At 44.7% G+C, this 16,778-nt stretch overlaps 1 protein-coding gene across 10 annotated transcripts in view; it reads right to left on the minus strand.

The window, feature by feature from the left end:
* PPP6R3 (protein phosphatase 6 regulatory subunit 3) overlaps positions 1-16,778 on the minus strand; it is a 318,072-nt gene that overhangs the window by 265,462 nt on the left and 35,832 nt on the right. For 7 of the 10 annotated variants that reach the window (XM_063944360.1, XM_063944366.1, XM_063944363.1 and 4 more), the window contains exon 3: positions 15,921-16,050. The exons of 1 other annotated variant lie outside the window; for it this stretch is intronic. In XM_063944360.1, the coding sequence (XP_063800430.1) occupies positions 15,921-15,932 (12 nt within the window). In that variant the 5' untranslated portion in view covers positions 15,933-16,050. Of the gene's footprint in view, positions 1-15,834; positions 16,073-16,778 lie in introns of all 10 variants that reach the window. 2 more of the 10 variants (XM_063944362.1, XM_063944358.1) reach the window with 2 other exon arrangements.

Below are 16,778 nucleotides of genomic sequence, written 5' to 3' on the forward strand. Positions count from 1 at the left end.
AGGTCCCACGTGTCCACTAGGAGTGGAAAAACTTCCGGATGAAGAAGACTCCACTCTCCGGCGTGAACGTCCAGACGAATGAGGAAATCCGCTTCCTAGTTGAGGACTCCGGGGATGAACACTCCAGATATTGCTGGCAGATGGCGTTCCACCCTACGGAGGATTTTTGATACTTCCAGCATTGCCATGCGGCTTTGAGTGCCGCCTTGATGATTTATGTACACCAGCGTGGTGGCGTTATCAGATTGTACTTTAACAGGCCTTTTCTGTACTTGGAGGCAGGGCCAGTGTCAACGCATTGAACACCGCCCGCAATTCCAGAATGTTTATTGCGAGGAGAGACTCCTCCTTGGTCCACCGACCCTGGATAGGAGTATTGCTCCAACACCATGCCTCAACCCCACACACTGGCATCCGTTGTCAGGAGGACCCAGTTGGAGATCCAGAAGGGACGGCCCCTGCTCAACTGTTGGTCCTTTAGCCACCAGCTCAGTGACAGACGTACCTCTGGAGTCGAGGAGATCATTTGAGACCTGATCCGATGAGGCAGGTCGACCCATTTGGAAACTATTAACCTCTGCAGAGGGCGGAAATGAAATTGAGCGTACTCCACCATGTCAAAAGACGACACCATGAGGCCTAGTACTTGCATCACCGAGAGTACCGACACTCTTGGGCGAGAGAGGAAATATATGATCCTGTCCTGAAGTTTCAGGACTCTCTCTGGAGATAAAAACAAATCGGTGTGTGTGTGTGTGTGTGTGTGTGTGTGTGTGTGTGTGTGTGTGTGTGTGTGTGTGTGTGTGTGTGTGTGTGTGTGTGTGTGTGTGTGTGTGTGTGTGTGTGTGTGTCCAATAGTGCCCCATGCTCCAAGCAGGGACTAGTGAGGACTTTTTCCAGTTGATGAGCCACCCATGGGCTTGTAGGAATTGGACAGTCAGTTCCAGATGACTGAGGAGAACCTCTTGGGAGTTCGCCAGGATCAGCAAGTCATCTAGAGACGGCAGGATCTTGATTCCCTGATGGCAGCGAAGAGCAGTCATCACCTCCATGACCTTGGTGAAGATCCATGGGGCCGTGGCCAATCCAAAAGGCAGTGCCTGGAATTGATGATGTAGGTTTCCAATAGCAAACCACAGATATTGCTGATGCGACATGGCAATAGGTATGTGCAGGCAAGCATCCTGTATGTCCAAGGATACCATCTAGTCTTCAGGTTCCATGGCCAGCACTATATAGCGCAGGGTTTCCATACAGAATTTGGATACTGTCACAAACTTGTTCAATGATTTGAGGTTGAGTAGGCCAGAAAGACCCTTTTGGCTTCGGAACTAGAAACAGTGTCGAATAGTATCCACTGCCTCTCTGAGACAGAGGTACCACTACTACCACTCCTGTATCCAGGAGGAATTGTACAAACAAGTGTAGAGCTTGCGCTTTTAATGGATCCGCAAGGGTAACTGTTGTGCAAAACTGGCGAGGGGGACATCTCTTGAAAGAGATTGCATATCCGTGAGAGACAACCAGGCCTGGGCGAACTGCAGAAGTCGGCCTCCCACCCTGTGGTCCCCCAGGGGGAGGCTTGCCCCGTCATGCAGCAGGCTGACGGGCGGCCCAGGATTGTTCGGATTTAGGCTTGGTAGTTTTGGAAGCACGAGCCTGTCGCGGATACGCTTGACCCTTTGCTTTCCCTGGAGGTCGAAAGAAACAAAAAGGTGGTACTCCTAGCCTTCGGAGCAGAAGCATTAGTATTTGGGAGACTCACAGTCTTGGCCGTCGCCAAGTCAGTTACAATCTTGTTCAGATCCTCCCCAAATTGGATGTCTCCCTTCAAAGGAAGCACCTCCAAGGTCTTTTTGGAGTCCAGGTCCACCTTCTAGGACCTCAACCACATAATTCGACGAGCCAGCATAGAAATAGTAGATGCCTTGGCCGCCACTACACCTGCATCAGAGGCCATCTCCTGAACATAATGGGAGGCTGTGGTAATATACGATAGATATTGTCTGGCAGTATCAGAAAAATCCTGAGGCAGCTCATCTTCAATTGCCTGAACCAATGCTTCAATTCCTTTTGCTGCCCAAGAGGCAGCCATAGTAGGTCTATGTACTACAGCAGTAAGGGATTAAATAGACTTCAGGCATCCCACCACACGCTTATCTGTCGGTTCCTTCAGTGAGGTGACAGGCAGAATAGATGACACCACAAGACGGGCGACATGAGAGTCCACTAGCGGTGGAGTTTCCCACTTGTTACTAAACTCCGCAGGGATAGGATAACGGGCTAGCATTTTTAGACAGGGAAAATTTCTTTCCTGGAGACGACCAGGATTCCTGACGTATGTCAATTAAGTGGTCAGAATGTGGTAAGATTACTTTAGCAACCTTCTGACGTTTGAACTTATCAGGTTTCTTAGACGCAGTAGTAGGCTCAATGTCATCATCTATTTGAAGAATTAGCTTAATAGCCTCCACTAGGTCAGGATCAACGACTTGGGTTGTAGATTCCTCAAAAGAAGTGGGTCCTGATTGGCCACAAGTGCTGCAGGTTGACTGTGTATGACCAGCAGCTAAAACTTCCCCGAGGGAAATCCGTGGCGCCAGTACTGCAGGATGCAGAAGCGTCCGCGGATTTCCCACCCTGTGTGGCAGACATTGTAAGGAGTGTAGCCCTAGGGCGTAACAGTACAATATAGCCAGAGCAACACAATACCTGCAAAAAAAAACAACCTATGTTGTGTGACCGTAAACACAGGACACAAAAGAGGATTTAAGCGGTATGAGGTGACTGAAACACACAGTAAAAATACCAAATTGTATATTCTAACACTAATTAATAAATCTCTCTCTCTATATCTCTCTATCCCCGACGCACCTAGCCCCTCAGGGTACAGAATATACTCAGAAATATGTGATATAGGAGAATGGAATCCCACACAACAGCTACAGGCACACTCAGTCACATGTACAATGCAGAAGTTATTATACGTATGAAACTGCACTGGACTAGTAAATTTACATATAAATATGTATGAGTACAGATATAACAATGCACAGTAGATACTGGATATATATCACAGAATACTTGTACTAAATATTCAGATAGCAGTATACTTGTTCTTAACACTGTCTAAAATGACATGTAGAATACTTAAGTGCCTGTAAATGCACAGCGCTGATGAGCCAGGCGGTTGTACAGAGGAAGCAGAGCCCTGCAGTCTCGGAGATAAGCCCAGCTAGTAGTGAAGATGGCGCCAAAATCTCTGTCAGGGAGTGAAGGAGACTGAAATGCAGCTGCAGGGCGGGAACACCAGCAGTAGATGGTGCCCGGAGCTGGGGGAGGGGCTACAGGTCAGCACCTTATCCCCTATGCTGGACTTCACCACCGGGTACTGTGGAGCCTATTGTAAACAGATTTTATTAAATCCGACCTGTGCTCCTTGCCCTGGTGGATATAGTGTGGTCCCTGCATGGCCACAGTGTCCGCGCCAGCGGCGCGGTCCGTCTGTGGAGACTGCGTCCGGATCGCAATTTCGGCGGGACCCCTCTTACCTCTTCCCTAGATGTGCGGCCACGCGATCCAAGAGAGCAGCGGTGGTATGTGTGTGCCTGATGAAACCGGAGCGCCTCTGCTCTAAGTACCCGGCAACCAGGGGACGCAGGAGTATACAGTGCCGCTGGGGGAGGCGAGGGAGCTGAAGCACAATAGGTCAGCATGACATATAGCAAATAGTGCCTGTGCTGCGGCCCTTGAAGTCCTTTCTTCTCAGAAAAGCTCTTTTTAGGGCTGCATAGAGCCCTGGTGGATATAGTGGGGTCCCTGTGCAGTACAGTGTTGACGCCAGCGGCGCGGTCCGTCACCTGGGACCACGACCGGACCTCGATTTACCGGCGGGTCCCACCTGGGGGACCCTATTACCTCCTCCATGACGTGCAGCCACATGATACTGGAGAGAGTCAGCGGTGGTGTGCCTGATGACCGGTGCGCCTCCACTGCCAAGTACCCGGGAACCCAGCCGTGGGAGTATGCAGCGCCACCGGGGAGGTGATGGAGCCGCAGCACAGAATGTCAGACTGACAAATAGTGCTGCGGCCCTTGAAGTCATCTAAAAAAGCTCTTTTCAGAGCTGCCTAGCCTGACTGGAGGCAGGGTTATAGAGGAGGCGGTGCAATGCATCCAGGGAAGTCAAAGATTTAGCCTGTTGGTGCCTCGGATCAAGATCCAACTCGACACCCCGATGTATTCCCTGTGGAATACCAGTGTACCCCGATGCAGAAAAAATAATAATAATAAATAATAATAATAATTAATAATAATAATTAGCCCAAAACAATTGAATTGCTCAGTCCGATGCCACACAATATACTGCCAGTGTTATTTCTTTACGTGAAAAACTGAGGAACGGAATATGGAAATAAAGTTAACAGGCCATTTGCTTTCATTTGCAGCCTGGCAAAATTAATTCCACACGGTACTCTGGATTATTCACTGTTTGCCGACTCTGAGCTGCATCAGACGCTTGCTCTATTCTACTCAGACCACAAGTTAACAATACATTTTCTTTCTATATGGAGATGTACATGAATTAAAACATATACAGGGGTCACTTTATCAGATGCACATTTTTTAGATCTGGGGCGTTCCAGCTATAGTAGCGTCAGTTCTTTGTTGCATAAACTCAACATGTAGCTGGAAATATGCCTTTGATATTCTGGTGCATAACAATACTCAAGTATGCATTTAAATAATACGCATCTGTCATTAAGGAGAATAATGTGTGGGCAATGTTGTCTTGTCACACAATTACACTACCAAAATAACCAAAAACTAGAGAATTGAAAGAGTTTGCAAGCTGAAAAAATAAAATTATTTTTATTATCCAGTGTAACTTAAAACACCATACCAGTACGATACATTTAAAGCAAAAATAACACTTCCCCAGATGCACATTTCTATATGCTTCTTCCGGTTAGCAGAGGCTGATTAGTTCTGCTATTTATAAAAACAATATCCTATCTATTCAGTCTCCGCGAGCCGAAAAACATTACTGCAGTACTGTGGATAAAGCAAAGTCTGTTCAAGTCAAATACTGTAAGTGAAAATCTATCTTGGAAGTACTGTGGATATAATAGAATCTTATTTATACAAATAAGCATAGATTATTATTGTACATGAGTGTATTGTGAGGATTAACTATGTTGCAGAGTTCGAGTAACTGTAGCTTTTTTCCGGCTCAAAGAGACTGAATAGATACATAAAAGCTATTTCTAAAAACCATATCCTAAACTAAGCGGCCTCTGCAAACCGGAAGAAACATAGAAATGTGTATCTGGGGAAGTGTGTAATTTGCATTTTAAATGTATTCCACTGGTATGTTTCTAAATTACACTGGATAATAAAATAAAAAACATACATATATACACACAAAATAAAGTGTGTATGTGTCTGTGTGTGTATGTGTACATACATACATACATACATACATACATACATACACATACACAGCTTGCCATTGCTTTCAATTCTTTGGTTCTTGGTTTGGTTAAAAGGGTTGAGTATTACCTGTTTTTTGGAAAGCTGCAGCAACTCTGTTATAAACACTGGGTATTTAATTGGCGCCAGGAAAACTTGCTTTCTTTTCACTACCAACATAAGTTTGCGATTTTTTTTATTAAAGTGCCAAGCTCCCGTCTGCACCTCTAAAAACTAGTCAACTTTCCATAACAGATATTGGGGTATATGCAATTGCGGTCGAATTTCCGAAAATGTCGAAAAACGGGGCATTTTCGACAAAAAAAAAAAAAAAAATAGACAATGCAATACAGTACTTTTCGACAAAAAAAACAGGGCTTTTCAGATTCGACTTTTTGCAATTCGACATTTTGAAAATTCGACATGTCTGCAGTGGTAAAAATGCGGCAATTCGACAAAAGTATATTCAATTGAAGAATGTTGATTCGACTTTAGTGCTTTGACAGTAATATCGTCAATTTCCTTCCGCCTCACTTTGCTGGCGGAATCTAATAAAAAAAAAAAATTAAAACATTTTTTTGTGTGTTTTTTTATTGCTAATAGCATATCTATTTATATTAGAAGGGATTATGTACTTGGTTTGTCTATTAGAGGGACACAAATATTTATATATTTTTTTTTTAAATAATTTTTTTTTTTTTTTTAACTGACTAAAATAGAGAGCATGGTTTTTAGTAGGAAGGGGTGGGAATGGGTTAAAAATCAAGAAAAAAAAATGCGTGGGGTCCCCCCTCCTAAGCATAACCAGCCTCGGGCTCTTCGAGCCGGTCCTGGTTGTAAAAATACGGGGGACAAAAAGCGTAGGGGTCCCCCGTATTTTTTGCACCAGCACCGGGCTCCACTAGCTGGGGAGATAATGCCACAGCCGGGGGACACTTTTATACCGGTCCCTGCGGCCGTGGCATTAAAACTTCAACTAGTCACCGCTGGCCGGGGTACCCTGGAGGAGTGGGGACCCCTTAAATCAAGGGCGCCCCCCCCTCCAGCCACCCAAGGGGCCAGGGGTGAAGCCCGAGGCTGTCCCCCCCCCCCCCCCCCCCCCATCCAAGGGCTGCGGATGGGGGGCTGATAGCCTTGAGTAAAATGAAAGAATATTGTTTTTTTGCAGAAGAACTACAAGTCCCAGCAAGCCTCCCCGCAAGCTGGTACTTGGAGAACCACAAGTACCAGCATGCAGGGGGGAAACGGGCCCGCTGGTACCTGTAGTTCTTCTGCAAAAAAAATACCCAAATAAAAACAGGACACGCACACCTTGACAAGTACAACTTTATTACACACATGCCGACACAAACATAATTACCTATGTTCACACGCCGACCTCTGTCCACTTGTCCAAGTAAAATCTGGGGTACCTGAAAATAAAATTACTCACCTAAATCCAGTGTCCTGTTATTATTTGTAATCCTCGTACTTGGCAAAAAAAAAAAACACATACCCGATCCACACGGACTGAAAGGGGTCCCATGTTTACACATGGGACCCCTTTCCCCGAATGCTGTGACCCCCCGTGACTCCTGTCACAGAGGGTCCCTTCAGCCAATCAGGGAGCGCCACGTCGTGGCACTCTCCTGATTGGCTATGCGCGTCTGAGCTGTCAGACAACGCATCGCACAGCCCCTCAATTATATTCAATGGTGGGAACTTTGCGGTCAGCGGTGAGTATAATTTTATTTTCAGGTACCCCGGATTCTACTTGGACAAGTGGACAGAGGTCGGCGTGTGAACATAGGTAAGTATGTGTGTCGGCATGTGTGTAATAAAGTTGTACTTGTCAAGGTGTGCGTGTCCTGTTTTTATTTGGGTATTTTTTTTTTTGCAGAAGAACTACAGGTACCAGTGGGCCCGTTTTTCCCCTGCATGCTGGTACTTGTGGTTCTCCAAGTACCAGCTTGCGGGGGAGGCTTGCTGGGACTTTTAGTTCTTCTGCAAAAAACAATATTCTTTAATTTTACTCAAGGCTATCAGCCCCCCATCCGCAGCCCTTGGATTGGGGGGGGGGGGGGGGGGGAGAAGACAGCCTCGGGCTTCACCCCTGGCCCTTGGGTGGCTGGAGGGGGGGACCCCTTGATTTAAGGGGTGACTAGTTGGGTATTTAATGCCACGGCCGCAGGGACCGGTATAAAAGTGTACCCCGGCTGTGGCATTATCTCCCCAGCTAGTGGAGCCCGTTGCTGGTACAAAAAATACGGGGGACCCCTACGCTTTGTCCCCCATATTTTTTGCACCAGGACCGGACGCAGAGCCCGGTGCTGGTTCTAAAAATACGGGGGATCCCCTGTCCGTTTTCCCCCCGTATTTTTACAACCAGGACCGGCTCGAAGAGCCCGAGGCTGGTTATGCTTTGGAGGGGGGACCCCATGCAATTTTTTCGGTGATTTTTAACCATTTTTGCGCGGTCCGAAAAGTCGAATCCAGGACGCACACTATCCGTCAATTCGTCCGTTTTTCGACAGCGGGACTGTAGAATCCGTTTTTTTATTGAATATGTCGAATTCCGGCACACGTCGGCCGGAATTCGACGGTCGAATTTTAAAACGGCCGAAAAAAAGCCGCAGTTTGCCCGGAATTGCATATACCCCATTATATTCAAATCTCAATTGCCACCTTATTAGGTATACCTTTCAAGTACTGCATATGACTCTCTACCTTCCACTGAACAGCCTGAATTTCACACTATGGTTTCAACAAAGCGCTGAAAACATTCCTTGGAGATTCCAAATGGACGCAATCCACTCACTACAGATTTGCCCACTTCACATTCAGGCGGAGACTCTCCAATTCCCCCATATGCCAAACATGTTCTATTTGAATTAGACAACTGAACAACAATGACTCATTGTCACGTTTGTGGAACCAGCATGAGAAGACAAGTGCTGTGTGACATGGCACATTACACTGCTAGAAGATGGGTAGACTGGCTACAAAAAGATATGCATGAACAGCAACAAGATTCAGGTAAGCTGTGGCATAACAGGGTGCCAAAGAAACATTCCCTACACCGTTAAACCACCAAACTGTACTGCAAACAAAGCAGGATAGATTCAGGTTTGCAACAAATTTTAACTGTACCATAGAGATTGAAGCCACACAAAAATAAAAAAAAATAAAAAAGGGGAAAGACCAGGCAACTTTCCAATCTGCTTGGATTATTAAACTATTAATAATCATACAGTGCCAAAAGATCATCTATTTTCAGACATTTTCAAGTCCTATCAATGCATATATATTTAGACCTGACCACCAACAAGATGTACCATTACCCCTTTCTAGAAGTTTGCCTATGTCAAGGTCAGAAACTCAATATCATGATTTAGGAGGAAAGAAGATATTATCTTGGGCTGCAAGAGGTGGCTTTGTCTGTAGAACCCAGTCTTCAAGAAATATTATAAATGGTCGCTATATTTTGGAGAATATTATTCTCAGCCATTTGGTTAACTGGGACCACAGAATATTTCAACCATTCTTTATAGTGAATAACGGATTGGGCCAGCTGATATTTCCTAAATGGACACAAAGGGGTCGATTCTATTCGGCAACTAATGAATAGCGCCGGGAATTAGCTCCCGACGCTATTCAATTCAGCAACTAGTTACGTCGGCGATGGCCCGTTCTCGCCGACAAAACAGGTTGAATTGTCGGGAGAACGGGCATTCTCCGACTTAACTCCCCGGCGCGAGGCTGATTCCCGACAGAATCAGCCTCGCGCCGGCCGCGAGGCAGCACTTTTGTCGGGTTTCTCTTCTCATCCCCCGGGGATGAGAGAAGAATTCCCGACAATTGCAGGTAATTAGTTGCTGAATTGAATAACGTCGGGAGCTAATTCCCGGCGCTATTCATTGGTTGCCGAATAGAATCGACCCCAAAGTCTGTAACACCTATCTTATAGCCCTTCCAAGTAAGAGAGGATGTGCTCTTACTAGAGCATTTAACCCCACCTCTTTCCCCAAGGATGTGCACGTGTGATATTTAATAACTTTTTTTTTTTTTAGTTAGAACCATGGGGTCTATGTACTAATCATTAGAGCAGTCTTTTTCAACCATTGTGCCATGGCACACTAGTGTGCCGCGACCAGTTGCAAGGTGTGCTGCGGAGTCAGAGTCACTGCCTGCACCTTCAGAGTGAACTATGGCCCAGGTTTTTCGTAAGATCAGCTGTGCCCCGCCTGTGACCTATGCCTTGAAGACATTGCGATGTGACACAGGTCATGGCCGCCACGTCTCACCACCCAGCCAGCCCAATCGCCTGCATATACATATTCCATTTCCCGCCCGCATCCACAACTTTCTTTGCCCACCCACATCCACACCTGCCCGACCACCCGCTGCTCAGTATTCGCAGCACTCCACTATGAACAACTCCCGCCACTGAGGGACAGGGAGGAGGACAGCTGACAGGTATGGGCTAATATTTGTTATTTTATTTCTCCTGTGGGGAGCAATAGGATTTATGTGGGCAGCAATAGGATTTATGTGGGCAGCAAAAGGATTTTTTTTTTGGGGGGGGGGGGGGGGGGGACAATGTGAATAATTTATGTTGGAGCAATGGGACTAATTTATGTGGGGAGCAATGTGATTGATTTTTGTGGGGAGCAATAGGATTTATGTAGGGAGCAACATGATTTATGTGGGGGGTAATGTGATTTTTTTTTTTTACTGTGAGGGCCAATGTGTGTGGGGGGTTTTCCCGTGGGGAACTGGTGGTGTGCTTTGCCAATTTTTAAATATTGTTCAGTGTGCCACGAGTTAAAGGTTGAAAATCACTCCATTAGAGAGATAAAGTGAATGGAGATACAATCAAATCAACCAGCTCCTGTCATTTTTCAAATATAGTCTGTAGCATAGCAGTTAGTAGCTGATTGATTGGTACTTTATCTCCCACCAAGTCTTCATACATAGACCCCTACATCTGCTAAAACAATCAAATTGTTGCCATAGTTGCTTTATTGCAGTTAATACAATGGACTTTAGCACAAACTGAATAGCACCAGGAAGATCCCAGAGCTATTCAATTCACCACGCTATCATGTTGTAGAATGCTGGTTCTCACGCCTTTGTTGTAGAATGCTGGTTCTCACGACATTGTGTTTAGTTAAGAACCAGCATACGCCGACAAAAGTGCCTGCAACGATGTTGTCCCCGCCACGTTAAATGTCAGAAAATAGCATTGAGACAGTACATTTGTCAGATTTCTGGTCGCACCTCAGGAGGGGTGCAAGAACAAATATTTTAGTCGGGCAGGACATTGTGCTGAATTCAATAGCTCCGGTAGCTTCTTCCCGGCACTAATCAATTTGCGCTGAATTGATTCGAGCCCCATGTTTGCCATACACTTGGTGCTGAGCTAAGAACCTATGTAGATAAGGTTTTATATGGATCAAGGGATGGCAGCCAGTGGTGAGCAATATTGGAAGACAGCGTCTTTATAGGTTCAGGAATTTTGTGCCAGTCACATGTGAGACACCTTAAGGTGTTTTACTCAGTGGGCGAATGTCTTCACATGCATCAGCAGCTCTGGAAAACTGGTCTGGAACAGTGCCCAAGACATTTCTTGCCTGGGATCAAACAAAATATATTTCATGCATAATAGCAGGGAACCTTTCCAGATTTTGAAACTTTTATAACTCCTAGCAGACAAATGAAGACTATCCTGCTGTGTGCCAACCAACACTTTAAAACCATTCCAGCTGACTTGAGTAAATACATTGTTGCACTAAGTCTCAATACAGTATTTAGTTTGTTACCCAAGAAATTACCCATTCTCCGTCCATAAATTGGTGTATATCTGATGATAGTGAAACATATTGGGTTATTTAGGTATCTGGTGCATTTGTTTTAAATCACGTTACTGAGGGAGGAATTATATGCGGTTAGAATGTCCCCCTCATCAGTGTATAGTTTGTAGGTTTTTCGGCATTTTCTCTATCGGGGAGGAATTCAGAAACCTGCAGTAAATTATCACGGGTGAAAGAGTATGCATAAAACACCTGTGGCTAGTCATTGCAATTTCTTTTTCACCCCAAACCCTGTTTAACGCCTGTTAAATAACGTCTTAACAGGCATTAACACAGAATCCGTAAAAAGTTTACAGATGTGTGTTAATAGGGTCGCGACACCCATTAACCTGCTGGTTATCAGTGAATTTTTATTTTTTTCCTCTGTTCAGAGTTGTAAAAAAAAAAATTATAAAGTGCTCCCAGACGGGGCTAATTGAATAGCCCTTGGGGATCAATAAGTTACCGCGGCTAATTAAATTCCTCCTTTATAGTTTAACATACTGTTAAAATAACTGGTTGTTACCAAAATAGGTGTGCTTATTTGGTAGGAATATAGATTGCACGCTCTACTGGAAAAATCTTATTTGTGCCCTATAAAGTGTACAGCATAATATGTAGGCACTGTGTAAAAGGTTGGTAATAAGATGGAAAGCCATGGGGTCAATTCAATTCAGCGTGGAATGAATAGCGCCAGGAGGAAGCTCGCGGAGTTATTCAATTCAGCACAATGTGATGCCAGACGAGATTATTTCTTCCCATGGGGTCAATTCAATTCAGCGTGGAATGAATAGCGCCAGGAGGAAGCTCGCGGAGTTATTCAATTCAGCACAATGTGATGCCAGACGAGATTATTTCTTCCCATGGGGTCAATTCAATTCAGCATGGAATGAATAGTGCCAGAAGGGAGCTCGGAGTTATTCAATTCAGCACAATGTGATGCCAGACGAGATTATTTCTTCCCATGGGGTCAATTCAATTCAGCATGGAATGAATAGTGCCAGAAGGGAGCTCGGAGTTATTCAATTCAGCACAATGTGATGCCAGACGAGATTATTTCTTCCCATGGGGTCAATTCAATTCAGCATGGAATGAATAGTGCCAGAAGGGAGCTCGGAGTTATTCAATTCAGCACAATGTGATGCCAGACGAGATTATTTCTTCCCATGGGGTCAATTCAATTCAGCATGGAATGAATAGTGCCAGAAGGGAGCTCGGAGTTATTCAATTCGGCACAATGTGATGCCAGACGAGATTATTTCTTCTTGGACCCCACCGGGGGTGCAAGCATAAATGCGACAGTTGTGTTGATGCAATGCTGTTTTCTGCCCTTAGTGTGACGGAAACAGCATCGCACAAGGCACTTAAGTCGGATCGACTGTACAAATGAGTATTCGTGCTACTAAAACACCCTGTTTAGTCCGCGAGAACAGGCCTTCCAGACATAACAGCACTCTGCATTAAATAGCACAGGGAGCTAGTTCCCGGCACTATTCAATCAGTACTGAATTGACCCCAATGTGTACTACTTTATTGTTGGGGGGGGGGGGGGGGGGGGGAGCGTCTAAACATGGTTGTTTTTATAAGACTCCCAAACAATTGTCACAAGTGTGTTCAGGCACCCATGCACATTGCGCATGTCGCACCCAAGCAGACCAGGTTTAGCCGTCTAAGAGGTCTATTTACTAAGCCTTAGATGGAGATAAAGTGCATGGAGATAAAGTACCAACCAGCTCCTGTCATTTTTTAAACCCAGCCTGTGACAAGGTAGTCAGGAGCCAATTGGCTGATGCTTTATCTCCATCCACGGCTTAATAAATAGACCCCTAAAACTGCTAAACCCATCAACACTCACTGCTTTAGGCACCCAGCACAAAGTGCACAGTTTCAACACTTTTTCTCGCACCTCAGGAGGCTGGTGGAAGGAAGTCCTCCGCAGCTGTAGGGCACCCAAACAGCAGAACAATTGAATTGCTGCCACTGGGCACCCTCTAGTGGTCATCAGAACAATTGAATTGCTGCCACTTGGCACCCTCTAGTGGTGGCCGCAGAAAGTCCATTATAATTAGCCCCATAGTGTGTGCTCAGTCCCAAACTACAGACTTTCCAGGCTGCAGAACATTAGATGGCTGTGTTTACCAGGGACTTCATTTAATACTCTAAATTATATGCAGTTACCATGCTTCTTCCCAGTAGCTAATCAAGCCCTTTGGAAAACTTTTATAGAAGGATTACTCATCTGTTGGGTAAACCTATATTTTACAGAAGATGAACATTACTGCTACTTAATCGTTGGGTAAGACCTCATCAATCCAAAGTTTTAAACATGCCAAATTTGGTTACAATTTTCCTGATTTAATATCATTGTATTCAGTACTGAACTTTTAAAGATGCTCAGTGAGCAGGAACTGGGAGCAATGATGCTTACATACCACAATATAACATTGTACACAGTTATGCATTGTCACACAACAAAATACAAAATGGCACTGTTTGAAAACAAAAGGTGCCGATTCAACAGTTTTGGGCGTCTAAAAATCCCACCTAAAACGGGACTGTTTAGACGCCCAAACAATTGTCACTATTCAATTGTTGTTTGGTCGCACATGTATATCGCACCCAAACAGACCAGGTTTAGCTGCCTAAACTCCCACTTTTATGCCCAAAGTACAGAGTTTGCACACATGGGAAAAAAAATAATAAATAAATGAGATGAGCGGGTTCGGATTTACTCAGTTCTAATAACAGCAACTTATTGGCTCACAAATGTGAGGCCTTTTGGATAGCCAATAAGCAAAATCCAGAAAACTGAACTTTACCCAACAAAATACTAACCCGCTGATCTCAACAAAAAAAACAAAAAAAAAAAACACTGAACAGGCCCCAATGTGAGCAATTAACGCTTTAAGCTTTTTAACTGTAGCAGCTGTACACCTGTGATCCTCTTCCTCTATCTTTGCCCTCGGTAGCCCAAAGATTCGGTCAAACACAACATAGCTAATGTGAAAGGGTTTTACAAACCTGTTCAAAATCAATTAACAGAATCACTATGGATCTTCTTTTTTCATTAACGGTGATCCACAGTAAAGGGCCCCATACAGTACAACGATATGTCTGAGGCTGAAGTAGGATAAGATTTCCCTTTAACTCCCACGGGACTTTCCCAGGAGAGATTCCATACGATTATGTACTTTTGTGCTATTTTTGCATAAAATATCTCGTATGCAAGCCACGATAAATCGTATGGCATACAATTGTACCACAAGATATATCCGATGGGCTGGATTAGAGGGCTAGGGAGGATGGGAGTGTCCTGGAGAATGGCAGTCAAACTTGTGCGATATATCGCATGCACAAAAAAAAATTAAAACCCAGCCATTTTCCATCCAATTCCGATAAATCAATCGTGCAACACTAGCAATCTAGGGGAAACGATCAGACACTCAAGGGACCAAGCATCGGATCGCACATACGATTGGACACTTCATATGATTTATTGGCCCGAAAGGTCGGAATCGCATGAAATCGTGCAAAACCGTTGTAGTGTATGTGGCCCTTAAGGCAGATCCTAAAAAACTGGTATCTGAATGTTTACACCTCCCCACACTGAATGTTAAGATTCTTACAACACCTTCAATATCACCCCTCTCCAAGTATAATATACAACAGACATTTACGAGTGACCTGAAGTCGGGATGTGGATGGACTTTGGTTTCCTTCTTTTTACTACGCTCTGGCAAGAGATGGGTTGTTTTTAATTCCAGGAAGTAAAAGGGGGAGAGGATGGGAGGGGAGTAAAACTGGTGACACAGGCCAAGCCTGCTGGCCAGTACAGTGCGAGAATAAACATCCAACTGGGGGGGGGGGGCACTAAGCCTTGGAGAGTGATAAAGTGTCGAGAGAAAATACCAACCAATCAGCTGCTGTCATTTTTAAACAGTCTGTAACAAGTCAGTAAGCAACTGACTGGCTTGTACTTTATCTCTCGCCAAGGTTTAGTGCATCTACCCCTTGATGACACAGGACATACACCATCATTCAGACGCTGGGTGCCTCTACGCACAACCTACAGATGACCGCTCACAAAAATGCTATCATCAAACCACAAGAGAGCGCATTAGACATGGGAGTATCGGAACAATAAGACCAGCATTACTGGAGAATAGCACAATAACACAATACATTCCAACTTAATGGTCACTGCTAACAGCAAGTGCGTTCTGAAAGCAAGACGTTGGATGAATTTGGGGAACTTTTCTATAAATGTAGATAAGATAAAATGTACACCTCTAACCACTAAGGGGCTATAAATGCAGTTGAGCGACAGTAACCAGGCCTTATGAATGAAGATCAACAGAAAAAAAAATAAAAAAGTAAAAAAGGAGGGTGGGCAGAATAATGTTCAGGAATGAAATGTAATAGACATTTAAGACGTTTAGATGGCTAAGACACATAATGGAAACAGACTAATCATCCATCTTTCAATCCTTTATATATGTGAGTTGATAAGTAAATGAAGCAGTTTTCTTACATTGAGGCATCAGCTTTTTACAGACATGAAGGGAAAAAAAAAAGTAATAAGAAAATGAAAAGTGGACAAATAAATAAGACTCGTACTGCTGCAAACATGTTACTGTGAAATGTCAGAATGTTTCTCCGATGCAAGATGACATTAGGGGGTTCTCATTCAACGGGGGCAGGTGAAGGCAAAGATTAGTCCATCAAATTCCAACAGAAAGCAGGGTCCCTTGGAATAAGGAAAAAGAAGACTGTGAAAAGGGTCACGATGAACTGCATGAGAATTTTGTAAGTGGTCTACAAGATTATTGCCAAATATTGGGCACCCACCACAGCACTGACATAGGGCCCGATTCAGAGATGGACGCATTACAGCAGCAGCTGAATCTTTGTACGCAGCGGCTGTGCAGAAATATGCTAGTGCAGCAGCAGCAGGAGTCTTTTCCAAGTAGTTGCCTCCTGCCGGCTTCTGTGATTCGCTGCTGCGTCCACAGATGCATCGTCGTATAACTCTGCGTGACCATCATTTATCCGAGTAATCTTAAGGTTACTCAGGAAAGCCGGTGTTCTCGCACATCCTTGGCCATTGGAGCTGCATCTGAGGACGCAGCCACTGGCCTCAGCACACCTAGAATACGAGGTGCCACGCAGCAGTTTTCTGGAACACTGGCTGTTGTCACCTCTCCACCACCCCCAAACGGCTACAGCTTGTCAATCATTCTGCAGCTTGGAAGCCCTGCAAGCAATCTCGCAGGCAGATCTGCACATGCGCAGTACAGATCTTGCACATATCTCAAAACATCGGAGATGTACGCAAACCATCGGGTTTGCGTACATCTCTGAATCTGGCCCATAGTTAGGAGTTACATGTAAGATACACAAATAACATAAGACGGGTTATTGTCTATTCATGTCTAATGACTACGACACAGAAGAGAAGGAAGTGAAAATACATTG

Source organism: Pseudophryne corroboree, chromosome 11 (genome assembly GCF_028390025.1).
Source record: "Pseudophryne corroboree isolate aPseCor3 chromosome 11, aPseCor3.hap2, whole genome shotgun sequence".
Taxonomy (NCBI): domain Eukaryota; kingdom Metazoa; phylum Chordata; class Amphibia; order Anura; family Myobatrachidae; genus Pseudophryne; species Pseudophryne corroboree.